Source organism: Acinonyx jubatus, chromosome C2 (assembly GCF_027475565.1).
Source record: "Acinonyx jubatus isolate Ajub_Pintada_27869175 chromosome C2, VMU_Ajub_asm_v1.0, whole genome shotgun sequence".
NCBI classification, from domain to species: domain Eukaryota; kingdom Metazoa; phylum Chordata; class Mammalia; order Carnivora; family Felidae; genus Acinonyx; species Acinonyx jubatus.
Window position 1 is genome coordinate 111073512 of NC_069384.1, and position 27488 is coordinate 111100999.

General features: G+C 38.8%; 1 protein-coding gene across 2 annotated transcripts in view; it reads left to right on the top strand.

Moving 5' to 3' along the window:
• Positions 1-1839: 1839 nt before the first annotated feature.
• IGSF10 (immunoglobulin superfamily member 10) overlaps positions 1840-27488 on the top strand; it is a 74740-nt gene continuing 49091 nt past the window's right edge. The window contains exons 1-3 of one of the 2 annotated variants that reach the window (XM_027061590.2): positions 1840-2581; positions 4178-4372; positions 8319-8448. In XM_027061590.2, the coding sequence (XP_026917391.1) occupies positions 4179-4372; positions 8319-8448 (324 nt within the window). In that variant the 5' untranslated portion in view covers positions 1840-2581; position 4178. Of the gene's footprint in view, positions 2582-4177; positions 4373-8317; positions 8449-27488 lie in introns of those variants that run through there. The other variant, XM_027061591.2, reaches the window with a different exon arrangement.

Consider the following 27488-nt stretch of genomic DNA (forward strand, 5'->3'; position numbering starts at 1 on the left):
GTAGGAATCCCCCTCATAAAAAGTCTTAAAACAAAAAACATTATTAAATGGTAACTACAGCAAAAAAAAAAAAAAAAAAATGACCCCGGGGTTACCACCCTGGGAAAATGAGGAATATAATATGCCACAGTCCTCCTCCTGTGGCTCATGTTTTTTTTTAATGTTTTTTAATGTTTATTTATTTTTGAGAGAGAGAGCGTGAGCAGGGGAGGGGCAGAGAGAGTGGGAGGCATAGAATCCAAAGCAGACTCCAGGCTCTGAGCTGTCAGCACAGGGCCGAATATGGGGCTTGAACCCATGAATGGTGAGATCATGACCTGACCAAAGTCGGATGTCAACCAACTGAGCCACCCGGGTGCCCCACCTGTGGTTCATCTTAGTGGGGATCTGAAACTCCAGATTTTGAGTAGGAATTGACTATCACCTGAGGTTGGTTGTCAAGGAGTTGTAGAAGAAAAACTGTCCAGTGCAAGAATCCACAAGTATGCCATATTTCCAAAGTAATCATCCAAGTTTGGACATCAGATATGAATTTTTTTAACTTAACCATGTCAGCTCTAAGGAGCTAAAGACATGTTCATATCACACATGCTTCTAGAGTTACTTCTGTGTCCCTGCTTCTTTAATTGTACCTCGCTAACCAACTTATTACTAACTATAAATCATTTGAATGCTTGGCCATTGGATATGGGACATTCCCAGTGTTTCGCTAAGTGAGACAACCCTGGCTCTGTGGTTAAATGCTGAGGTTATAGTGCCAGACTGCCTGGGTCTGAGTCAACTTTACTTTCTCTAAGAGCTGCAGTGACCTGGAGTAAGTCACTTTTCTTTGTGTACCTGAAAATGGAAAAAACATGAATACTTTCCTGTTAGTTTTTTTTTTTTCTTGGTGGTGGCCTGAGGTTTAAATGAGTTGGTATTTGTAAAATGCTTATAATAGTTCTTGTCACAGAGTAAACCCTCAAATGTAAGCTGTTGTCATTATAAGAAGTTATTTCCCTAAACTAGCAATTCTCAAATTTAGCTATATGGGAATCATCTGGAAGGCTTGTCAACACACGGATTCCTAGGTCCCATCCTTGCAGTTTCTGACTCAGTGATTCTGGGATGGAGCCCGAGAATTCATATTTTTAACAAGGTCCCCGGTGTGACAATGATGTTGTTTGTCCCTGATATCCACTGCTCTAAGGTATTAATTTCAAATTCCCATCAAAAGCTTAAATACAGTGTAACTAGAGGGAATGAAACATGGTCATTTTGGCTATATTAATTCAGTGTTTATGAGTCGAAATGTTGAGAGCCCTGTTTACAAGTTCAGGAGCTATTAAACAAGGTCTCAGTTGCTAGAGGCAATTCCTGGACAGTGGGGATGGGGGTGGAGATGACAGAGGGGAACACAATCCAAACAAATACAAATCAAACAATTGCATTGAACTGAAATCCAGTTCTCTGATAATCCTTTTCACAAGACAGGTTTCTCCAATTGGGCCGAACAGGAAATTCAAACTGCAGGTTATCACAGGTTTTCCTCACCAAGCAGAGATCCGAGAACAGCCCGTGGTAACTCAGCAAAGTCTGAAACCCAAAGGCCCACCTGTCAACAGGTGAAAGCGGTCCGCCGAAACTGTCCTGCCCACCAACTCCCCTGTGCCCGGGAATTCGAAATCAAGGAGGAAACGAGACAGAAGGAAACAGGCGTCCCGCGCTCCCTGAGAAATAAAGAGGAGCTTGGTAGTCGTTTATCTTCCGTGTGCCGCAAAGCCCCGGCGGAGTCCCCAAACACAGAAGTCAACGTCACCCTGATCCCCGCCCCGCCTTCCCTCCAAGGCTCTGGGAGGTCCCGAGGCCCCACCCGGCGGCTGAGCTTGGGACATCGCTGGCGGCGTGAGCCCATTGGTCACCTGGGCAAAGAGGTGAGGGGCTCCTCTAGTCCCTTCCTGGAAGGGGACCGGCGGGACGCCCGCGCGACCAGGGGCTTGGCGTGGGAACGCGGCGTGTCCCGCTGCAGGAGGCAGTTCGGGCGAGCGCCTGGGCAGGACGCACCGGAGAGCAAGGGGCCATTAAGGCAAGGAGAAAGTCACCTCTTTCGTGACTGGTGCCAGGCAAAAGACACAGAGCAAAGATTAACTCAGTTGGTGGCGACCCGTATTGTGAGCATCTATGACAGATTCGTCCAAAAACAGAGGAGAAACTCCTGGGACCTGGAGGCAAAATGGAGTGATAATAGTTACATTTAAATGACAACTTTAGAGAGACTTTAAAGCACACTGTTGAGGGAGGAGAAAGGAAATTGCCAAGCTTCCACTTTGTCTTTTGTTTCTGTAAAAATTGTACTACAGGAAACGCTTCTTTTGGGTTAACGTGGGCACGGGTTACAGTACGCTGAAGCCGTGGAAACGCTCCAGGTCTGTCTCCAGAGTATCATCACTGAGCTGCAAGCCGCAAAGACTGAGCTGTTGGCTCATTTTGGGAGCAGAGAACTTTTCCTCACTCAGTTTTGGATACACTTCATTTCCTGGTAAGATCTTCTGTCTCTGCCTGGGTCAGGAGAGGACTCAGAACCAGGAAAAGAAGAGCTCAGGTATTGTTAATTTCAATCTGTTTCGTTACATACATTTTCAGGTTTAAGTTTTTGGGAATCCACTATGCACTTATCCTTTTAGAGTTGTGATTCTTTTAAATCGCTCTCATGTGGGTATTATCCAGAACTTCTGTTTTCTAGCTGAACAACAGAATTCCCTTCATCCTACCATTTGTTTCTTTGCTTAACAAATGATAAGGTGGAAATGCTGTCTCTAATCATATGTTTACTTAAAATGTTTGTAATCAGATGGTTCTAATGACAAAAGCAGTCATGTGGTTAATCCTATATTAAATTTTACGTTGGGCTAAATTCTAATAATAATTCCATTATCTTTATCCACAAGAAGATAAGCAGTCTGTTTTTTAGCATTGTTTATGGCTAAAGGATGGTTGCGGGTATAATCCAAAAGAAACCATTCTATCCCAAGGAATGCTGAGATTTATAAATTATGAAGGTCACTTTTCTTAGAAAAGCACAATGAAAATTTTATTGCAGCTCTTGTATAATAGGAGTTTCAGTAGAAAATTAGGTTTGGAGCCCTGAGCTCGCCCCACGTGTGAGTAATACATGTCATTTTTCCAACAAGCCAAGGATATTTTTTTCCCTGATGATGCTTTCCCTACTCCCATGGCAGACAGAGAAGCGGGGAGGAGGAAGGGGAGAAGCGGGAAGGAGGGGGAGGAACAACCAAGGAAAGGTACACAGGGATGTTCTTGGCAAAGCAAAAGCAAGCAGCAGCATGCCTTCCAGGGGTCAGTGTGGCCCATTCCAGTGCAGGTGCAAGGCTCAAGTCCTCTGCTCTGGGAAGTTACTGTGGTCACGCTCATTATATGGCAGGGAAGTGTGCAATGTGTCTTTTTTGGCAAGGACTAGAGGACGTGTTAGAGATTTATTCACCCATCCAGTGGATTATTACAGCTCTTAAGATTGTTTTTGAAGAAGATTTAAGAAAGCAAAAAACAGACCTTATACATGCAGGGAATAAAATATGTTAGGAAATTTAGTTTGATCATATATTCACACATATACACATATGTACACACACACAGAAGCATACACAACATATAAAAGCCCAGAAGGAATATAGCAAAATGTTAATGATTATATCTGGGTGGTGGAAATATGAGTAATTTTACTTTCTATTATTTACAGCTTCCAAACTTACTGTGACGCACACAGATTAGTTTTCTAATCAGTTTTTTTAAGAGCTGGTCTAAAAAAAACTAATGTATAAACTGGAAACTAAGCCTTCTGTATTTCAGTTGTCATAATACTTTCATTATGGTCTCTTATTTTCTCTCTCTATTGAATCTCTAAATAATAGGAATTACTGCTTTTCATTAAGAAGTGAGAAGTTGTGAAGGAATTTTCACAACAATAAATATCCCACTTGATCACAAAGCTCCATGTGAGGCCAGCAGACACTGTGGCTTTGTAAAGAGTGAGTTTTACCATGCAAGTTGGGAATGAATTTGGCCACTTACGGCTCTTCAGAAAGCTCTCTCAGATTACCAGATTTACTGTGTGTGGTTGTACTGGAACTTTGCTCAAACCATACTTACAACTCTGAGGTGTGATTTTGTTTATTTTCAGGATGAAGGTGAAAGGCAAAGGAATCACCTCCTTGCTGGTCTCGTTCTCTGTGCTCTGCCTGGCAGCCAGCCCCGGAGGCAAGGCCTGCCCTCGCCGCTGTGCCTGTTATGTGCCTACAGAGGTGCACTGCACGTTTCGGTACCTGACCTCCATCCCAGACAGCATCCCACCCAACGTGGAGCGTATCAATTTAGGGTGTGTGGGGGTCCTTGTCCTGTTCCCTTCTCTAGGAGAGATGATGTTGATGCTTTGAATCAAATCCTCAAACAAACTTTGTGATTGGAGGAGATTAATCAAAAAATTTTAATACTACTTCTCTTCTGAAATAAGCACAGGAAGATCTGAAGTTTGTTAGGGGCAATAGGAAAAATTTTTGTGGTAAACTTTTACTTGGAGGAACCTGAAATCACTCTTACTAGAATGGGAGGCCCATGATTATAGAAACACTTCATTCTGACTACATTTTTGCTGGCAAATAGCTTGTTAACTTTTAGAGTTGACATCTATCAGAAGGAAATAATCTATATAAAGGATACATATGAAAAGTTGGATAGATCTTTTTGTAAGGCCCTTGGACTTCTTTTCATACAAACTGAAACTGTTTAAAAAGCTTTTTAAAATCTAAGTCTAAATCAGCTAAAAGGTAACTCTATTTTAGAGGTTTATGAAAAACTGTGTGTGTGTGTGTGTGTGTGTGTGTGTGAGGGGGAGAGAGGAGTGCACATGTAGTCAGATGTAACATCATTTATTTGACAATAGTGAGCTCCTACTATGTGCCAATCACAGTGGATGATGCCAGGGACACAACAATGAACAAGACCTATTATTCACTTCTAGAAGCCATAGTTACAGGGAGAAGACAGATGCACCTGAGTACAATTCAATAAGAGCTGTAATAGAGCATACAAAGTACCCTGGGAATGGTCACTAATATGATAGCTGTTATCAGCTCACTCAGTTCTTGTCCCAGATGCACCAAAGAATTAGAGATCAGAGACCAGAATGGAGAGATAGAGTTTATTGAGTAGATGAATATAGTACACTTTGAAGAGTGAAATTGGGCCACTGCCCAGCAAATGAGCCAATGGCCCTAGGAGCTCTAACTGCATCCTTTTAAGCCTGTTTTCTGCGTATGTAAATTTGGATTTTGATTGACATTTTTGATTGGCAGCTGGTGGTTATATAATGTTTTGGCTTCTGTGCATGCGCCTACCCATGATGCATTCTGTTATATTTATTTATATGTTGTATATATATGAGTTTTTAATCAGCTTTTGCTGTGACCTTAAGGGCAAATTGCATCTTTTTTGTGCATGCTCAGGTCTTGTAAGCCCCCTTGTGGCTTTTGAGCCAGCTTTGTGGATTGGCCTTTTCTGTTTTGTTAGCCTCTAGAGGTGTCCCTGAAAGTGTGGCTGTTAACCCTCCAGGGTGGCTCCAAGGGTGTGGCCAGCATCTGCTTAATCCCTCCTCCCTCATGCCTAACTGCCTAACACTTCCTCCCCCCCCACTGGCCCCCAAGTGATTGTATCCCAGTTCATTGGAAATTGGGGCAATGACTGCTATGGCTTCTTCAGACTGTTACAGAGGGTATTGCAAAGATTTTGGGAGTCCATCATTACTTGCTGACTATCAACAAAAGAAGGCGGTGGTGACTGGTGGTGTTCGTCCAAGGGACTTCTGAAAAGGAAAGAGTTTGTAGGTGTCTGAAGGTTGATATCTTTGGTTGAGGACCATTTGGAAATTGATGGCCTGTAACCTGGAGGAACAAAGATACCAATATTTGATTAGTTGTGACCCAAAGAGTCCCTAGGGAGTCTCTGGAACAAGGGGCATAAAGGGAATAAGGGTGTAATTGTAAACAGTTGTGGACAGATCATCCAAGAAGAAAGATGCTCCCTCGGTATGGAAATTTTTAAGGTGGAGAAGAAAGTAAAGGGTTTGTAGGAGAAATGATTCCATAGTGGGGGGAAAAAGACAACTAAGTTGTAAAAAGGAAAAGATGGCTATGGCAGGCCCTGTTCCTAATGGGATGACACAGAAAGAGACAGAAGACTTATGTGCCATGAGTAATCTTTTTGAAAAGCATCTTTTAGAAGAGGTTCACAGGAGTAGGCATCCATGGTATTGGCCAGGGGCTGATGCCATGGTTTGACTCTGGAGTGATGGGTCTAGCTAGGGATTCCTGGTACCGTGATGGTTGTAGGGAAAGACAAAAGAGCCCAGAAAGGCCCTTTCCAAGTAGATTCTAGCTATGATTTAGGGGAGCCATCTTCCAGACTTTCATTAGAACCTGATCACAGTTCATATAGAGGAGGTGACTCTTGTTTGGTAGTGGAAAGTGTTAGGTCATATTCCTTTAAAGCCTGTTGAAATTTGCATATGGAGACATAATATGAGTTTGTATCCCTAGAGTCTTTGGATCTACCAAGAAGTCTGTAGGTAGGAAGGGTGGCCAATAGGGGACCTAGAAAGGACTTAAACCCAGGGCCTCCTTGGGCCTATATGACTACAGAGAAGAGCAATGGCAAGGCTTCTTTCCGGTTTAGTAATGTTTCTTGTGTGAGCTTTTTAATAGTACCTTTTAGGTATTGGTTAGCCCTTTCCACCTTCCCAGAAGGCTCCGGCCTTCAAGCACAGTGGAGGTGGTATTTCATACCCAGTTCTTTGGAGACAGATTGAACTATGGTGGCCACAAAGAGGTGACTTTCAGAGGCCAAATGAGGGAATGATTTCATGTACAAGTTTGTTGACTACCTCAGTTGCTCTTTCAGTCTGTGTGGGGTATGACTCTATCTACGCTGTGAAAGTGTCAACAAACATGAAGAGGTATTTGTATCCTCTGCAGGGTGGCATCTGAGTAAAATCCATCTGCCAGCCTTCCCCATGGTAGGATCCATGCCTCTGTATTGTTGGATTAAGTCCAATGGATGCCTTCAGGGTTGTTCTATATGCAGGTGGGGCAAGAGGAAGTTATTTGTTGAACCACCTGGGAAAATCCTTTACCTCGGAATGTTCAGAAAATGAGAGTTTGTAAGGCATCTGTCCTAAATGAGAGGAGTCATGAAGGGCCTTAAATAGTTTGCATTGAAGATTTTGAGGAATGACCAAGATTTCATCTAACAAATACCATCAACTGTTGTCTAGGGAAAATCCCTTTTCATTTGCCCTGGGTTTATCCTTTTCTGTATATTTGGACTGTGGTAGTGGCAGAGGGCCGGATATGCGGGCCCCCTGTAGAAGAGGCTCTTGTTGGCTGGCTGCTTGGTTGCCCTGTATTATTTCTGAATCTCCTTTTTGATGATCCTTGCATTTGACCACTGCCATTCCCTTGGGTCGGTATACAGCCTCGAGCATGCGGGTTATGTGGGTTTCATATTTGATGGGCATATTTTCGGAGGTGAGATATCCTCTTTCTGCTCAAATGGTGGTGTGGGTATGTAGGACTAAGAAGGCATATTTCAAGTCAGTGCAGATGGTAACTCTCTTATTTTTAGCCAGCTCTAGAGCTCTGGTAAGAGCAATGAGTTGAGCTTGTATCCTTACTATCTCCTGGCATTGAGCTAAGCACTCTTCATGTATTCATTCACTTAAACCTCATGACACCTTTTGAGTAGCATATATTATGTGTACTTTATAGATGAAGAAAGTGAGACACAGAAAGGTTATTAATTTTACCCAGGGTTGCACCACTACCAAATGCCTGAGTTCCTAATCATAGCCAAACTATTTGGCTTCAGAGCTCAGGTTTCTTAACTACTACTTTATAATAATAAATTCTATGTGGGAAAGTGAGGGGGACACATAAAACAATGGTCTGGGTCTTAACAGTAGTCACAAATAGAGAGGGGTGGAGTCAAGGGCATTCCAACCTGAAGGAACAGCATATGCATGAAAGTTTGAAAATGAGAAGAGATGTGGTGTGGAGAGTGTAACCACGGCTGCCAGTCCCAGGTAGAGGATAGACCTGTGGTATCTGGTGAATTTCAATAATATTTCAAGCATATGACTGTCTCCTTAGAGCACAGGCTACAAAAAGGGAGGTAGTGGGTTTTGTGTGTGGATGTGCATGCATGCGCGCTTTTGCTTTGACATTTGAACTTCAGTTGACCAGCCTAGCTTATACCTGACATTTTTATTTCAGGTACAACAGCTTGGTTAGGTTGACAGAAACGGATTTTTCTGGCCTGAACAAATTGGAATTGCTACTCCTGCACAGTAATGGCATCCATACAATCCCTGCTAAGACCTTCTCAGATCTGCAGGCCTTGCAGGTAAGACCAGTGAGGGGAAGGTGCAGGTTAATGAAGTGGGATGTACCCTTGAGAGCTGACCATTCCAGTGGAATCCAAAAATCATCATTCTGTGAGTTAGAAGGACATATCAAAGGAAGATGTCCAAGACTGATTTCTCTTTAAGTGAAATGGTATGTGGAAATTAGAATAACAAGAAAATTCTGAGGCAAGTTTTCTCAGACCTCAGGCTAACAGGAAAAAAAAAAAAAAAAACGGTACCCAGGAATTGTCACTACACCTTTAAAATTTAATCCACAAAGGCAACTTCTAGTCATGTTCATCTGGGAATTGAATGTGCTTCGTAAAAATAATTGCTGTCTTAGAAGTTAGCTTTCTACACATCAATATACTTTAAAAATTTTTATTTACTTATTTGTACCTTGTCTTGTTCAAAAAATTTGGAGTAGTTAATGGGGACTTCTCAGAATGCATCAAATATTATAAGAATTATTATTCCAGTAAGTAAGAAAGTAAAGATAAAACAAATATAGGGATAAGAAAAGGGGGATTATGGGGAAATGCATGTGTAAAGATCAGTATGTCTGCTATATAAGTAGGACTTAAAGCTTTTGAGAGGCTATCTCACCATTCAAGATGACTATTAACTTTTTAAAATATATTTTAAAAAACCTGTTCAAGAATAGTACAACCATTTCTGATTTATTCTTTCTTTGATAGATTTTTTATCGATGTATATTTGATACACAATATTTCAAGTGTACAGCAAGAGTGCCTCAATATTAATCACATTAGGAAGTGATTACTATGACAAAGCTAGCTACCATCTGTCATGATACAAAGTTGTTACAGTATTGTTAACTATATTCCCTATGCTGTACCTCACATTCCCCATGACTTGTTTATTTTATAGCTAGCTGCAAGCTTATAACTTTCAATCTTTTTACCCTATTTTGCCTACCCCCGATCCCTGTCCCCCCTGGCATCCACCAGATTGTTCTCTTTATCTATGAGTTTGTATCTGTTTTGTTTTTGGGAAACTTGATGGTGTTTTCCTTTTTCTGACTTCTTTCACTTAGCATAATACCCTTTATTCCCGTCCATGTTGTTGCAAATGGCAAGCTTTTATTCTTTGTTATGACCAAGTAATATTTGTGTGTGTGTGTGTGTCTACATACACATCCTCTTTATCCATTCATCTATTGACGGACACTTAGGTACCTTGCACATCTTGGCCTTTGTAAATAATGCTGCAGTAAACATTGGGGTGCATGTATCTTTTCTAATTAAGGTATTTATTTTGTTCAGATGAATACACAGAAGTGAAATTGCTGAATTGTATGGTAATTCTATTTTTAATTTCTTGAATAATTTTCATACTACTTTCCACAGTTGCTTTTTGTATTCCCACCAACAGTGCACAATATCTTCACTCACACTTGTTATTTCTTGTCTTTTTGATGTAGTCATTCTGACAGGTACTAGATGATATCTCATTGTGATTTTGATTTGCATTTCCTTGGTGGTTAGTGATGTAGTGTATCTTTTCATCTGTATATCTTCTTTGGAAAAATGTCTAGTTAGATCCTCTGCCCATTTTTTAATTGGATTGTTTGAGTGTTGGGTTGTATGAGTTATTTATATATTTTGGATATTAACCCCTTATTGATTATGTCATTTGTAAATATCCTCTCCCTTTCCATAGGTTGCCTTTTCATATTATTCATGGTTTATTTCACTGTGTAAAAGTTGTGTAGTTTGACGTAGTCTCATTTATTATTTTTTTTATTTTGTTCCCCTTGCCTGAGGAGACAAGTCAAAAAATAAATTGCTAGGACTAATGTCAAAGAGTTTACGATGTTTTCTTCTAGGAGTTTCATGGCATCCAGGTTTACATTAAAGTCTTTAATCCATTTTGAGTTTATTTTTGTGTGTGGTATAGGAAGGTGGTCCAGTTTCATTCTTTGCAAGTAGTTGTCCAATTTTCCCAATGCCATTTATTGAAGAGACAGTATTTTTCCATTATATATTCTTGCCTTATTTGTTGAAGATCGATTGACAATACAAGTGGGGGTTTATTTCTAGACTTCACTGATGCTTCACTGATGTGTGAAGTCAGCACCATACTGTTTGATTACTATAGCTTTGTAGTATAGCTTGAAATCCAGGAGTGAAATCAACTTTCTTCCTTCTCAAAATTGCTTTGGGGGGCACGTGGGTGGCTCAGTCGGTTAACTGTCCAACTTCAGCTCAGGTCATGAACTCATAGTCTGTGAGTTCGAGCCCCGCATCGGGCTCTGTGCTGACAGTTCAGAGCCTGAAGCCTGCTTCTGATTCTGTGTCTCCCTCTCTCTCTGCCCCTCCCCTGCTCATGCTCTTTCTCTCTCTGTCTCAAAAATAAATAAAACATTTTTAAAAATTTAAAAAAAATTGCTTTGGTTATTCAGGGTCTTTTGTGGTTCCATACAAATTTTAGGATTATTTTTTCTAGTTCTTTGGAAAATGCATTGGTGTTTTGATAGGGACCTCAGTGAATCTGTAGATTGCTTTCAGTACTATAGACATCTTAACAATACTGATTCTTGCAGTCTGGGAGCATGGTATACATTTCCATTCATTTGTGTTGTCTTCAATTTTTTCATCAATGTCTTACAGCATTCAAAGTATACATATTACATGATGCCTCTTTGGTCAAATTCATTTCTAGGTATTAAAAATATTCATTGCAGTAAATATGAAGGTCCAATTGGCTTTATTAAATGATTTGTGAATTGGACAGCCTCTCATCTAGCAAGTAGAGGGGAGCTCTGAGTACTTGTACAAAATGGAAGGCTGAGGAGGAAGAGTGGGACGAGAAAGTTACTAGCAAAATAAAAAAGGATTAGCAGGCAAGATCACCTTCCCTAATGGGGAAGGACAGACGGTCTTATTGCACAGATTACCTCGTTGATCCTGATCAGAAAATTCTTGACTGACCCAGTTTAGATTACATTTCTTTAAACTGTAATTAAGTTAGGTATTAAGCTTCAGTTCTATGACTTGGTCTGGCCCAAGTGACACCATTTCAGACCTGTGGTTTTCTTTTTAACAATCCCACCCTCTTTTGATCATGCTCTCAGTTTAACTAGAGATGTGATCAGAATTTGAGGCACTAGGACAACTCACAGCTACCACTCCATACTTCTCACAGCTGTGTGTGTGTGAGTGTGTGTGTGTGTGTGTGTGTGTGTGTGTGTGTGTGTGTTGTATTCATGGGTCAGAATGTTTTTTGCTTAACCTCTGTGATATTCACATGTTATAACTTGAGGTTTGCAATTTTTCAGTTGGTTATCCCCTTTGCTCCTTTTCTGATGTTCCAGTCTTAAGGAGATCATTTGCTTGTCAGTTAGCAGTTTACATGCATTTAAGATTTTTTTTAGGTTTTTGTTTTAATCATCTGGTGCTCATTAAGGCGAGTGCACTCCTTAATCCCCATTACGAATTTCACCTATCCCCCCACCCACCTCTCCTCTGGTAACTATGAATTTGTTCTGTATAGTTGTTTGGTTTGTCTCTCTTTTTTTCTTCCCTTTGATTGTTTGTTTTGTTTCTTAAATTCCACACATGAGTGAAATAATATGGTATTTGTCTTTAGCTGACTTATACCACTTAGCATTATACTCTCTAGCTCCATCCATGTTGTTGCAAATGGCAAGATTTCATTCTTTTTTATGACGCAGTAATATTATGTTTTATACATATACCACATCTTCTTTCTTCATTCATCAATCACTGGATACTTGGGTTGCCTTCATATCTTAGCTGTTGTAAATAAGGCTGCTATAAACATGGGGGTGCATGTGTTTGTTTGAATTAATGTTTTTGTATTCTTTGGGTTAATATCCAGTAGGGCAATTGCTGGATTATAAGGTAATTCTATTTTTAACTTTTTGAGTAACCTCTATACTGTTTTCCAGAGTGGCTGCACCACTTTGCATTCCCACCAACAGTGCAAGAGGGTTACTTTTTCTCCACATCCTCGCCAATACCTGTTGTTTCTTGTGTTGTTGGTTTTAGCCATTCTGATGAGTGTGAGGTGATATCTCATGTTAGTTTTGATTTACAGTGCCCTAATGATAAATGATGTTGAGCATCTTTTCATGTATCTGTTGATCATCTGCATATTTTCTTTAGAGAAGTGTCTGTTCTTGTCTTCTGCCCGTGTTTTAATTGGATTATTTGGTTTTTGGGTGTTGAGTTTTATAAGTCCTATATATATTTTGGTACTAACCTTTTATGGGATATGTCACTTGGAAATATCTTCTCCCATGCCATAAGTTGCCTTTTAATTTTGCTGTTTGTTTCGCTGTGCAGAATTTTTTATTTTGATGTAGTCCCAATAGTTCATTTTTGCTTTTGTTTCCCTTCAGAAGACCTATCTACAAAAAAAGTTGCTATGGTTGATGTCAGAGAAATTATTGCTGTGCTCTCTACTAGAATTTTTATGGTTTCAGGCCTCCCACTTAGGTCTTTAACCTATTTTGAATTTATTTTTGTATATGGTATAAGAAAGTGGTCCAGTTTCATTTTTTTGCACATGGTCATCCAGTTTTCCCACACCATTTGTTGAAGAGATTATACTTTTCCCATTGGATATTCTTTACTGCTTTGTTGAAAATTATTTGACCATATAATTATGGGCTTATTTCCTATTCTTTTCCATTGATCGATGTGTCTATTTTTTTGCCAGTACCATACTGTTTTTGTTGCTACAAGTTTCTTGAATTCCAGAATTGTGATGCTTCCAGCTTTGCTTTTCTTAATCAAGATTGCTTTGGCTATTTGAGGTCTTTTGTGGTTCCATTCAAATTTTATGATTGTTTGTTCTAGTTCTGTAAAAAAAAAAAAAAAAGAAAGAAAAAAAAGCTGTTAGTATTTTCATAAGGATTGCATAAAATGTGTAGATTGCTTTGGGCAATATGGTCATTCTAACATTTGTTCTTTCAAACCACAAGCACAGAATGTCCTTGCACTTTTTTTGTGTCCCCTTCCATGTTTTCATTAGTGTTTTATTGTTTTCAGAGCACAGGTCTTTGATTTCTTCTGTTAGGTTTATTTCTAGCTATCTTCTTGTTTTGGGTACAATTGTAAAGGGATTGTTTTCTTAATTTGTCTTCTGCTTCATTGCAGGTTTATAGAAAGGCACCAGATTTATGTATACTGATTTTGTATCCTGCAACTTTACTGAATTTGTTTATCAGTTCTAGCAGTTCTATGGTGGAGTCTCTCTGGTTTTCTATGCACAGTACTATGTCATCTGCAAATAATAAAAATTGCCTTACCAATTTGGATGTCTTTGATTTCTTTTTTGTTGTCTGATTGCTGTGGCTAGGATTTCCAGTACTGTGTTGAATAACAGCGGTGAGACTAGACATCCATGTCTTGTTTCTGACCTTAGAGGAAAGGCTGTCCGTTTCCCCCCATTGAGGAAAATGTTTGCTGTGGGTTTTTCATATATGGCCTTTACTATGTTGAAGTATGCTCCTTATAAACCTACCTTTGTAGTGGGTTTTTATCATGAATGCACGTTGTACTTTGTCAAATGCTTTTTCTGCATCTGTTAAAATGATCCAATGGTTTTTATCATTTCTCTTGTTGATGTGATATATCATGTTGATTGATTTGCAAATACTGAATCACTCTCAGAACCCAGGAGTAAATCCCACTTGATCAAGGTGAAATTTTTTTTATATATATTTTTAATGTTTACTTTTGAGAGAGAAAGAGACAGAGTGTGAACAGGGGAGTGTCAGAGAGAGAGGGAGACACAGAATCTGAGGCAGGCTCCAGGGTCTGAGCTGTCAGCACAGAGCCTGACACAAGGCTCAAACTCACAAACTGTGAGATCATGCCCTGGGCTGAAGTCAGATGCTTAACCGACTGAGGCAACCAAGAGGCCCAAGGCGAATTTTTTTTAATGTATTGTTGGATTTGGTTTGCTAGTAGTGAGGCTTTTTGCATCTATGTTTATAAGAGATACTGGCCTGTAGTTCTCTTTTTTTGTGGTGTGTTCATCTGGTTTTGGATCCGGGTAATGGTGGTCTCATGGGATTAATTTGGAAGTTTTCCTTCCTTTTCTATTTCTTGGGGTAGTTTGAGAAGAGTAGTTATTAACTCTTCTTTAAATGTTTGGTAGAATTCTCCTGTGAAGCTATCTGGTCCTGGACTTTTGTTTGTTGGGAGTTTTTTGATTACTGATTTAATTGCTTTGCTGGTTATCAGTCTGTTCAAATGTCCTTTGTTGTCTTGGTTCAATTTTTGGTAGATCGTTTGTTGCTAGGAACTCATTTCCTTTAGGTTGTCTGGTTCTATGTTTCTAGGAATTTATCGATTTCTTCTAGGTTGTCCAATTTGTTGACATACAGTTTTTTGTAATATTCTTTTATGTTTGTATCTCTATGGTGTTATTTTTTCCTCTCTCATTTGTGATTGTATCTACTTGGGTCCTTTTCTCTTTTTGATAAGTCCGCCTAGAGGCTTATCAATTTTACTGATTTTTTTTTCAAGGAAGCAGCTCCTGGTTTAATTGTATCTGTTCTATTGTTTTTTTAGTTCCTATATCATTTATTTCTGCTCTAATCTTAATTACTACCTTTCTTCTGTTGGTGTCCTTTTCCTAGCTCCTTTAGGTGTAATGTTAGGTTTTTGAGATTTTTCTTCTTGAGTGTTGCCTGTATTGCTGTAAACTTGCATCTCAGAAATGTGTTGGCTGCATCCCAAAGGTTTTAGACCGTTTTTTTTTTCATTTGTTTCCCTGTATCTTTTTATTCTTTGATTTCTCGGTTAACCCATTCATTGTTTAGTAGCATGTTATTTACCCTCCATGTTTTATGCTCTTTCCAGATTTTTTCTTGTGGTTGACTTCTACTTCCATAGCATTGTGGTCACAAAAGATGCATGGTATGACTTCATTCTTTTTGTATCTGTTGAGGTCCTTTTGTGGCCTAATATATGTTCTGTTCTGGAGAATGTTCCACGTGTACTTGAAAAGAATGTGTATTCTGCTGTTTTAAGATGGAACATTCTGAATATATCTGTTAAATCTATCTGTTCCAGTATGTAATTCAAAGCATTGTTTCCTTTGAATGTTCAGTTTAGATCTGTCCACTGATGTAAGCAGGGTGTTAAAGTCCTCAATTATTACTGTATCATTATAGATTCCTTTGTTATTAACTGTTTGATGTATTTGGGTGCTTTCATGTTGGGTGCATACATATTTACAATTGTTATATCTTCTTGTCGGGTTGTTCCCTTTATTATTATATAGTATCCTTCTTTATCTCTTTTGAAAGTATTTGTTTTAAAATCTAGTTTGTCTGATCTAAGTATTGCTACTCTGGCTTTCTTTTGACATCCTTTTGCATGAAAAATGTTTCTCCATCCCCTCACTTTCAATCTGCAGGTAATGAGTCTCTTGTAGGCAGTATATAGATGGGTCCTGTTTTTATATCCATTCTGTCACACTATGTCTTTTGACTGGAGCATTTAGTCCATTTACATTCAGAGTAATTATTGATATATATTTTTGCCATCTTATTACTTATTTTGCGGCTGTTTCTGAAGATTTTCTCTGATCCTTTCTTGTCTTTTTCATGGTTTCCTTGTTTTCTTTAGTGATATTTTTGGACATCTTTCTCTTGATTCTTAGCATAATTATTAGTGGTTTCTTTTTATTTGCGGTTACCATTAAGTTTGTATATAAGATCTTCTGCATATAGCATTCTATATTAAGCTGATAGTCATTTAAGTTTGACATTCTTTACTCCTCCCCACATTTTACATATATGGTATCATATTTTATATCCTTTTATTTTGTGAGTTTTTTCATGTGTCATGTGTTTTTTATATATATAAATAATCATTTTTACTGCTTTTGTGTTTCCTACCTTCATACTGTCATCTTTGGTCTTTTCTTAACACTGAGAGAGTCCCTTTAATATTTCTTTCAGGGCTAGTTTAGTTCATGACTAAAGTTTCCTTTAGTTTTTGTTGGGGAAACTTTTTATCTCTCCTTCCATTCTGAATGATAGCTTTGCTGGATAGAGTATTCTTAGCTGTGTGTTTTTCCCATTCATCAGCACTTTGAATATATCATGACATTCCTTTCTGGCATGGAAATTTTCTGATGAAAAATCCTCTGATCATTTTATGGGAGGGATCCTTTGTATGTAAGTGTCTTCTTTTGTCTTGCTGCTTTAATTTTTTTTTCTTTGTCACTATATTTTGCCACTTTAATTGCAATATATCTTAGTATGGATCTGCTTTTGTTGATTTTATTGGGGGTTCCCTGTGCTTCCTGGATCTGGGTATCTGTTTCCTTTCCTAGATTAGGGAAGTTTTCAGCTATTATTTCTTCAAACAAATTCTCTGCCCCCTTTTCTCTCTCTCCTTCTTCTGGGACTCCTGTAATATGAATGTTAATAGATTTTATGTAGTCACTGATGTCCCCCAATTCTATTCTCATTTTGCATAAATCTTGTTTCTCTCTTTTGTTTAGCTTGATTACTTGCCATTACTGTCTTCTAGGCCGTTAATTTGTTCCTCTTCTTCTTCCAGCGCGCTGTTCATTGCATCAAGCATGTTTCTCATTTTATTGAGCCCTTAATCTGTGCTGTCACTCCTTATCTCTGGGTTCATGGTTTCACTGATGTCCTCCACTCTTTTCTCCAGTCCAGTGGGAATCCTTAGGATCATTGCTTTAAATTCCCTATTAGGCATGTTACTTATATCTGTTTGGCTTAGATCTCTGGCAGTAGCCTTGTCCTGTTCTTTCATTTGGGACAAATTCCTCTGTCTTCTCATTGTGTCTAAGTGTTTGTACCTGTTTCTGTATATTAGGAAAGTCAGCTACATCTCCTGTTCTTCAGGGTAATGGCTTTATGAAGAAGAATTCCTGTAGTGCCCTGCAGTATAGTGCCCCCCGTTCCAAAGGCCTGTGACTTCTGCAAGTGTCTCTAATGTGTGCTGCATGAGATTTGCTATTGTGGCCTGGCTGCTTTATTCTTCAGGCCAGTTGTCTGCAGAGGCTCTTTTTGTTGTTGGCAGTGTTTGGTCCCTATCCTGAATGTGGTGTGTTTTAACTATGCTCTGATTTGTTTGTAAAATGAGGTCTGCTGATACCACCACCAGAACCAAAGTTAAAGAAAACCCCCAGATCAGGAGCCATGATTTTGGCCGGAGCTTGGGCTGGTCTTTTGGGGGAGGGAGCCACTGCACTGGGACTGAGGCAAGCTTTACTGGGAAAGGCAGTTCTTTTGGAGCACAGGGGGTTAGAGCTTGATGTAAGCAAGTTAGATAGTGAATGTGGGCGCTACATAGGCTCCCACGGGTGGCTCTGTCCTTATGCTGAGCGGAGTGGGGTGGGGGGTGAGGAATGGTACATGCCAGTTCCTTTGTCTCTGGAGGAGTCTCTATGTGAACACTGCACCTCTGGGACATGCTCCAAGATGGGCAACTAATTTCCTCACTATGTGTCCTAGGCACTCTTCAGATTGCTGTTTCTATGGTGTATATCTGTGGGCTGTTTGCCCTGCCTTCTTGCCAAGTGCAGCCCCAATGCCCTCTAAGCTCTTCCAGAGCACTCCATACTCTCCAAGCTCTTCCAGCCCCAGTGGTTGCAAGAACACATGAAATTCATGCCCTCTCACTTTCTAAGCCAATTGCTATGGGGATTCATTTCCCTCATGCATTCCCCTGTGTGTTTGTCTGTCTTTTGCTCTTCTCTGCAACTGTAGTTCCCTTTCCACAGCAGGAGCCACAAATACATTTCTCTCCCAAACTGTATCTCCACACTTCCTGCCTCCTTTGATGTGGCCTCTTCTCTACCTTCAGTGATGGAGTTTGTTCTGCTGGTCTTCAGATGGATTTCTGGGGTTTTTAGATGATTGGATAGTCATCTAGTTTTGTGTAATGAGGTGAGCCTAGGCTCTTCCTACTCCACTGCTCTCTCTCCTTTGCATATAAATGAATTTAAATTAAGAGGATGTAATATACCAGGGAGATTATAACTATAAGCAGGATAATTTCCAAGGTTTAGAGTGCACTTCAGAGCCATGGTCCCCAAGACTCAAATCAACCACAATCAAATAGATCAAATAAAGACCCCCATTGAAGTAATTACCCTTTTAAGCCAAATGGCCTGGTTAGTGATTTTATGTAGTTGAGATTCACCTTCCCCCAGAAGTGTAGCAGGTGGTGTTGGCCACAGCACAAATATCTCCTTGCTCTGGTGCAAGATAGTCAAGGGCTAGCCTATTATCAAGAACTGTGTTGGCCAGAGCATCTAAGGATCTTTTTTTGGGTAGCTATTGTCTTAGCCATGGGATCTGCCATATCTGTTAAAAAGAAGTTCCTGATCATACTTTCATTTATTTTCACTCTGAACCAGGAAAGTATGGCCTTGCCAAAGGAAGCAATTCCTGAATCATAAATGCCTCCTGGTGGGTCTTTTACAAACTCAGTAAATACAGAAGAGTTAACTTATGAAGTATCTTAACTGTGTGTGGAAAGTTAGGGGCACAGGTGAATAACCTAAAAGGCATTACCCAGCTGTGTGCCAGCTATCTAGACATTTGTAGATCCAAGAAGAATGATAAACATCACAAAGACAAAGCTTGTTGGCACACAGATCATTACCATTAGGGAGGTGCTATTAATGGATTAGTTTACCAGGACTGCTGTATTTACTGGTTCAAGCCAAGGGTCAGTGAGGTGTTCAGTGCATATGGTAAAGGAATCTCTAAGCCTGAAATATAGTGTTGTTCTAAGTGGCTTGCAAAAATGGGTGCTGCTGGTAAGTTCTCTTAGTAAGTGGGGACAGATCTGATTTAGATAATCATAGGAATACGGGGGTGAAAATATACTAAGATTTACATAGGCATTTGAGTTCAGATGGGTAAGTTCAGTTATCATTGGAGAAAGGTAAAAAGGCACTGGATATTCTGGCCATAAAAGTTTAACTTGGTAAGAGACTTCTAAGGGAGTGGGGGTGTTGATTGCAGTCTGCAGTGACATTGGGAATAGAACAGGAATTGGTTAAAGGAGCACAAGAGATCTTCAGCCTCATGGGTAGATCAAAATGTTTAATGACAAATTCAGCAGTCTGAAAGCTTACTTCCCTTAGCAATGGCCTTGGAGATATTGATAATGGCATTATCTTTCCAGCCCAATACCAGAATAAAGAAAAGGAAAAGAAGGAGAGGTGTTCCTTGTTTAAAGTATCAAGTTTTGATCTGTCATGTTGGACAGAAGCCATCTACCTCAGTATCAGCTACTTCCCTTCCTTATCAATTTGATTCAGAGTCCTCCAGCATCTATATAGGACCAGATGTCAGGTGTTGCTTTCTTCAGCTGTGAGTGAGATGTATATCCAATCCCTGGAATTTTGTAGCAATGCCAGATTAGAAACACTTGGTAAGGTCCCTTCCAATGGATCCCAAGAAGTATCTTCTTATATTATTTCAAAATACCTGATCACCAGGCTCCAAATTGTGACCAACAGGGACCTGGGAATTGAGATCTGGGAAGACTTTTTTAACCTGTTGATGATAGACTTGAGCATAAGACATTAGAGATTTACAGTGGCTAGTCCTACTAGCATGAGATGATAAGGATAATCAGAAAGTTGTATGAAATAGGCATTAGTCTCCCTGTGACTGTCTTGTCTGGAATGGGTTTGTTTCCCAAAGGGGATATTGCAAACAGCGAGACCAAAAGCAATACCTTAGGCCACAGAAGCCTAGTAGTTTCAGCAAGTTTAGAGAGTTTAAATTTGAGGATACCATTAGTTCTTTCAACCTTGCCTGATGATTGAGGGTGATGAGAGCAATGGTAATTCCAGGAAGTTTTGCAAGGTTTTTGTTAAGGCACATATGATTTGCCTGGTGAAGTCGGTGCCCTGATCACTGGGGATCATGGAAGGTACATCAATGGGAAACATATTGTTGAATAGTTTATTTGCTACCAAATAAGGCATCAGCCTTGTGACAAGGGAAAGCTCCAAGCCATTCAGAAAACACACCTATGATAACAAGAACATATTGATAACTCATACTAAGTGGCAGTTGTGTAAAGTGCCGCTGCAGCTAGGAGTGTCCAGAAGGAAGTCTGAAGATTCTAGGAACAACAAATTTTATCCAGGATTACAGGTCAGATTACTTTTAGCAGATCAGGCACTGGTAAACAGTCAATAAAATTGCAAAGACAATCTGCATCAATATCTATTCATAATTAAAGTCATTTCAAATGCATTATGGTGGGTTAAGGAAGGCTAAACATATGGAAAAAAAGGGTTAATCAGGGAGGCAGGAAGTACTAAGGGGCTGTCTTGGGTTTCCCATAGCCCCAAATGTTCATTTAATTTACAGCCATTGTTTACCCACCTTAATTTCTCTGATTTGGAAGTACACTGTTGCTTTGTTACAGGGACATCAGGATGGTGAGAATCTGGCAATAAGGGATCATTTTATGCAGAAGCAGAATGGACTCCATCTATATGTGTCATAATGTCGCAAATACAATAGAAAAGGCTTCATATTACTTATTTGACAAAGCTTTCCATGAAATTTACAAATCAAATAAGCCTAATTAGTTTAACAAATCCTTGGGAATATTCCAAGTCAAAAAGACTTCATTTAGAAACTTCATTTAAATTTGATTTGGGGAAGTTTGTTAAATAAACCTGTTTATTAAATATTAAGCCTGTGTTTGCTAAATAAACCTGTGTGTGTATATTTATGTGTGTGTGTGTGTGTGTTTATACAGCCACACACACACACACGTGTGTGTGTGTGTGTGTGTGTGTGTGTGTGTGTGTGTGTGTTTTAAAGCATTTGCTCAAATAAAATCACAGATCATTACATTATGAAACTTTACCTTTTAAGAATAAGGACACTTTGACAATCTGTTAGCAAAAGCAGACTAAAACTCCAAGAAAACTTCTTTTAAAAGAGAGAAAACCAGGGGCACCTGGGTGGCTCAGTTAACTCAGACTCTTGATTTCAGCTCAGGTCATGGTCTTATGGATCTGAGATGGAGCCTCATGTCAGGCTCTGCACTAACAGCACAGAGCCTGCTTGGGATTCTGTCTCCCTCTCTCTCGGCCCCACTCCTGTTCTCTCTCTCTCTCTCAAAATAAATAAACATTAAAAAACCAGAAAACCAAATTCTAATTTTGCACCAACTCACTTTTAATATTAAAACTTATTTTTAGGGGAGCCTATGTGGCTCAGTCAGTTGAGTGTCTAACTCTTGATTTCGGCTCAGGTCATGATCTCATGGTTCTTGAGATCAAGCCCCACACTGGGCTTCATGCTGAATGTGGAGCTTGCTTCAGATTCTCTCTTGTTCTTTCTTGTTCTCTCTCCCTCCCTCTCCCTCTCATTCTCTCTCTCTCTCTCTCATTCTCTCTCTCTCTCTGGTTCTCTCTCTCTCTCTCTCTCTCTCTCTCTCTCCCTTTCACCCTCTGTTCCTCTCCGCTGCTTGTTTTTGCTCTCTCTCTTAAAAAATAAAACTCAATTTAAGTTCATTTAAAAAAATTTTTTTAATTTTATTTATTTTTTAAAATTTACATCCAAATTAGTTAGCATATAGTGCAACAGTGATTTCAGGAATAGGTTCCTTAATGCCCCTTACCCATTTAGCCTGTCCCACCTCCCAAAATCCCTCCAGTAACCCTCTGTTCTCCATATTTATGAGTTTTTTCTGTTTTGTCCCTGTCCCTGTTTTTATATTATTTTTACTTCCCTTCTCTTATGTTCATCTTTTTTGTCTCCTAAAGTCCTCCTAGGAGTGAAGTCATATGGTTTTTGTCTTTCTCTGACTAATTTCACTTAGCATAATACCTTCCAGTTCCATCCACATAGTTGCAAATGGCAAGATTTCATTCTTTTTGATTGCCAAGTAATACTCCATTGTATATATATACCACATCTTCTTTATCCACTTATCCATTGATGGACATTGGGCTCTTTCCATACTTTGGCTATTATTGATAGTGCTGCTGTAAACATGGGGGTGCAAGGGTCCCTTCGAAACAGCACACCTGTATCCCATGGAAAAATGCCTACTAGTGCAATTGCTGGGTCGTAGGATAGTTCTATTTTTAGTTTTTTAAGGAACCTCCATAGCATTTTCCAGAGTGGCTGCACCAGCTTGCATTGCCACCAACAATGCAAAAGAGATCCTCCTTCTCCTCATCCTCACCAACATCTGTTGTTGCCTGAGTTGTTAATGTTAGCCATTCTGACAGGTGGAAGGTGGTATCTCATTGTGGTTTTTGATTTGTATTTCCCTGATGATGAGTAATGTTGAGCATTTTTTCATGTGTTGGTTGGCCATCTGGATGTCTTCTTTGGAGAAGTGTCTATTCATGTCCTTTGCCCATTTCTTCACTGGATTATTTGTTTTTTTGGATGTTGAGTTTGGTCAGTTCTTTATAGATTTTGGATACAAACCCTTTGTCTGATAGGTCATTTGTAAATATCTTCTCCCATTCTGTCAGTTGCCTTTTAGTTTTGCTGATTGTTTCCTTCACTGTGCAAAAGCTTTTTTTTTTTTTTTTGATGAGGTCCCAATAGTTCATTTTTGCTTTTGTTTCCCTTGCCTCTGGAGATATGTTGAGTAAGAAGTTGCTGCAAGCAACATCAAAGAGGTTTTAGCCTGCTTTCTCCTCAAGGGTTCTGATGGCTTCCTGTCTTACATTTAGGTCTTGCATCTATTTTGAGTTTGTTTTTGTATATGGTGTAAGAAAGTGGTCCAAGTTCATTCTTCTGCATGTTGCTGTACAGTTTTCCCAGTCCCACTTGCTGAAGAGACTGTCTTTATTCCATTGGATATTCTTTCTGGCTTTGTCAAAGATAAGTTGGCCATACATTTGTGGGTCCGTTTCTGGGTTTTCTATTCAGTTCCATTGATCTGAGTGTCTGTTCTTGTGCTAATACCATACTCTCTTGATGATTACAGCTTTGTAGTATAACTTGAAGTTTGGGATTGTGATGCCTCCAGCTTTGGTTTTCTTTTTCAAGATTGCTTTGGCTATTAAGGGTCTTTTCTGGTTCCATACAAATTTTAGGATTATTTGTTCTAGCTCTGTGAAGAATGCTGGTGTGATTTTGAAGGGATTGCATTCGATATGTAGATTGCTTTGCGTAATATCAACATTTTAACAATATTTGTTCTTCCTATCCAGGAGTATGGAATCTTTTTCCATTTTTTTGTGTCTTCTTCAGTTTCTTTCATAACCTTTCTATAGTTTTCAGCATATAGATTTTTCTCGTCTTTGGTTAGATTTATTCTTAGGTATTTTATAGTTTTTTGTGCAACTGTAAATGGGATCGATTCTTTGATTTCTCTTTCTGTCGCTTCATTGTTGGTGTATAGGAATGCAACCGATTTCTGTGCATTGATTTTATATCCTGCAACTTTGCTGAATTAATGAATCAATTCTAGCAGTTTTTTCATGGAATCTTTTGGGTTTTCCGTATACAGTATCATGTCATCTATGAAGAGTGAGAGTTTGACCTGGTCCTTGCCAATTTGGATGTCTTTTATTTATTTGTGTTGTCTGATTACAGAAGCTAAGACTTCCAATACTATGTTGAATAACAGTGGCGAGAATGGACATCCCTGTCTTGTTCCTGACCTCATGGGAAAGCTCTCAGTTTTTCCGCATTGAGGACAATATTAGAGTTGGGTCGTTCATGTATGGCTTTTATGATCTGGAGGTATTCTCTTTCTATCCCTACTTTCTTGCGGGTTTTTATCAAGAAAGGATGCTGTATTTTATCAAATGCTTTCTCTGCATCTATTGAGAGGATCATATGGTTCTTGTCCTTTCTTTTATTGATGTGATGAATCACGTTAATTGTTTTGCAGATATTGAACCAGCCCTGAATCCCAGGTATAAATCTCACTTGGTTGTGGTGAATAATTTTTTTAATGTATTGTTGGAGCTGGTTGGCTAATATCTTGTTGAGGATTTTTTGCATCCATGTTCATCAGGGAAATTGGTCTATAGTTTCCTTTTTAGTGGGGATTCTGTCTGGTTTTGGAATCAAGGTAATTCTGGCTTCATAGAAAGAGTTTGGAAGTTTTCCTTCCGTTTCTATTTTGAGAAAAGCATCAAGAGAATAGGTGTTAACTCTTCCTTAAATGTTTGGTAGAATTCCCCTGGAAAGCTATTTGGCCCTGGACTCTTGTTTTTTGGCAGATTTTTTATTACTAATTCGATTTCCTTACTGGTGATGGGTCTGTTCAAATTTTCCATTTCTTCCTGTTTCAGTTTTGGTAGTGTATACGCTTCTAGGAATTTGTCCATTTCTTCCAGATGGCCCATTTTATTTTTCATATAATTGCTCATACTATTCTCTTATTATTGTTTTTATTTCTGCTGTGTTGGTTGTGATCTCTCCTCTTTCATTCTGTACTTATTTGAGTCCTTTCCTTTTTCTTTTTGTTCTTACTGGCTAGTGGTTTATCAATTTTGTTAATTTTTTCAAAGAACCAGCTTCTGGTGTCATTGATCTGTTCTACTGTTTTGTTTTGGTTTGGTTTGGTTTGGTTTCGATAGCATTAATTTCTGCTCTAATCTTTATTATTTCCTGTCTTCTGCTGGTTTTGGGTTTTATTTGCTGTTCTTTATCCAGGTCCCTAAGGCATAAGGTTAGATCTTTCTTCCTACTTTCGGAAAGCCTGGATTGCTATATACTTTCCTCTTATGACCGCCTTTGCTATGTCCCAGAGGTTTTGGGTTGTGGTGTTATCATTTCATTGGCTTCCATATACTTTTTAATTTCCTCTTTAACTTCTTGGTTAGCCCATTCATGCTTTAGTAGGATGTTCTTCAGTCTCCAAGTATTTGTTACCTTTCCAAATTTTTTCTTGTGGTTGATTTCGAGTTTCATAGTGTTGTGGTCTGAAAATATGCACATTATGATCTCAATCTTTTTATACTTACATACAGATGATTTGTGTCCCAGTATATGGTCTATTCTGGAGAATGTTCCATGTGCACTAGAGAAGAATGTATATTCTGCTGCTTTAGGACGAAATGTTCTGAATATATCTGTTAAGTCCATCTGGTCCAGTGTGTCATTCAAAGCCATTGTTTCCTAGTTGATCTTTTGATTAGATGATCTGTCCATTGCTGTGAGTGGGGTGTGGAAGTCTCCTACTATTATGGCATTACTGTTGATGAGTTTATGTTTGTGATTAATTGATTTATATATTTGGGTGCTTTCACATTTGGTGCAAAAATGTTTACAATTGTTAGGTATTCTTGGTGGATAGACCCCTTGTTGATGATATAATGCCCTTCTGCATCTCTTGATACAGTCTTTATTTCAAAGTCTAGATTGTCTGATAAAGTATGGCTACTCTGGCTTTCTTTTGTTGATGATTAGCATGATAGATGGTTCTCCATCCCCTTATTTTCAATCTTAAGGTGTCATTAGGTCTAAAGTGGGTCTTGTAAACAGCAAACAGATGGATCTTGTTTTCTTATCCATACTGTTACCCTATGTCTTTTGATTGGAGCATTGAATCCATTGATGTTTAGAGTGAGTACTGAAAGATATGAATTTATGGCCGTTATGATGCTTGTAGAAGTTGGAGTTTTTGGTGGTGTTCTCTGGCCCCTCTAATCTTTGTTGCTTTTGGTATTTATCTAATCTTTGTTGATTTTTGGTGTATATATATATATATATATATGTCCCCCTTAAAATTTGTTGCAGGGCTGCTTTAATGGTCACAAACTCCTTTAATTTTTGTTTGTCTGGGAAACTTTTTCTCTCTCCTATTTTGAATGACAGCCTACTGGATAAAGAATTCTTGGCTGCATATTTTTCTGATTCAGCACACTGAATATATCCCGCCACTCCTTTCTGGCCTGCCAAGTTTCTGTGGATGGGTCTGCTGCAAACCTGATGGGTCTTCCCTTGTAGGTTAAGACTTTTTTTTCCCTTGCTGCTTTCATGATTCTCTCCTTGCCTTAGTATTTTGTGTATTTGACTATGATATGCCTTGTTGATGTCGGTTTTTGGTGAATCTAATGGGGGTTCCCCTGTGCTTCCTGGATTTTGATGTCTGTGTCTTTCTCCAGGTTAGGAAAGTTTTCCACTACGATTTGCTCACATAACTCTTCTACCCCTATTTCTCTCTCATCCTCTTCTGGGACCCTTATGATTCTGATGTTGTTCCTTTTTAGTGAGTCACTAATTTCTCTAATTCTTAAATTGTGCTCTTTTGCCTTAATCTCCCTCTTTTTTTCTGCTTCATTATTCTCTGTAAGTTTGTCCTCTATATCGCTGATTCTTTTTTCTGCCTTATCCATCCTTACTGCCGCTGCATGCATCCGTGATTGCAGCTCAGTTACAGCATTTTAAATTTCATCCAGACTATTTTTTATTTCGTTTATCTCTGCAGAAAGGGATTCTAATCTATTTACTGCAGCTAGTATTCTTACTATCATGATTCTAAATTCTGGTTCAGACATCTTGCTTGTATCTGTGTTGGTTAAATCCCTGGCTGTCGTTTCTTCATGCTCTTTCTTTTGGGGTGAATTCCTTCATTTTGTCATTTTGAAGGGAGAAAAAGAATTAATGAGGTAGAAAAATGAAAATTAAAAAAAATAAAATTAAAAAATATTAAAATTAAAAAATTAAACACACACACAAATCGAGTAAATGATGCTAGATACTAGGGGTGTTTTGGTCTGGGTGTTGAAAGTGGTTTGACAGATTAGAGAAAAAATGGGGGAAGGAAATTGGGAATTTGAAAAAATACACTAAAGTAGACTAAAATGAGATGATGGGAGTGACATAGAACTTGAAAAAATGTACACAAAAGTAAAGAATATAGTAGAAAAAATTAAAAATATTTTAATAAAAATTAAAAATATTTTTTTTCTTTTTCTGTATTCAAGAAAAACGAAAAAGAATAAAGAGTTTAAAAAAAGAAAAAAGAAATCGTATGAAAATTTGAAAAATGTACACACTGTAGATTAAAATTAAATGATGGAAGTGAAA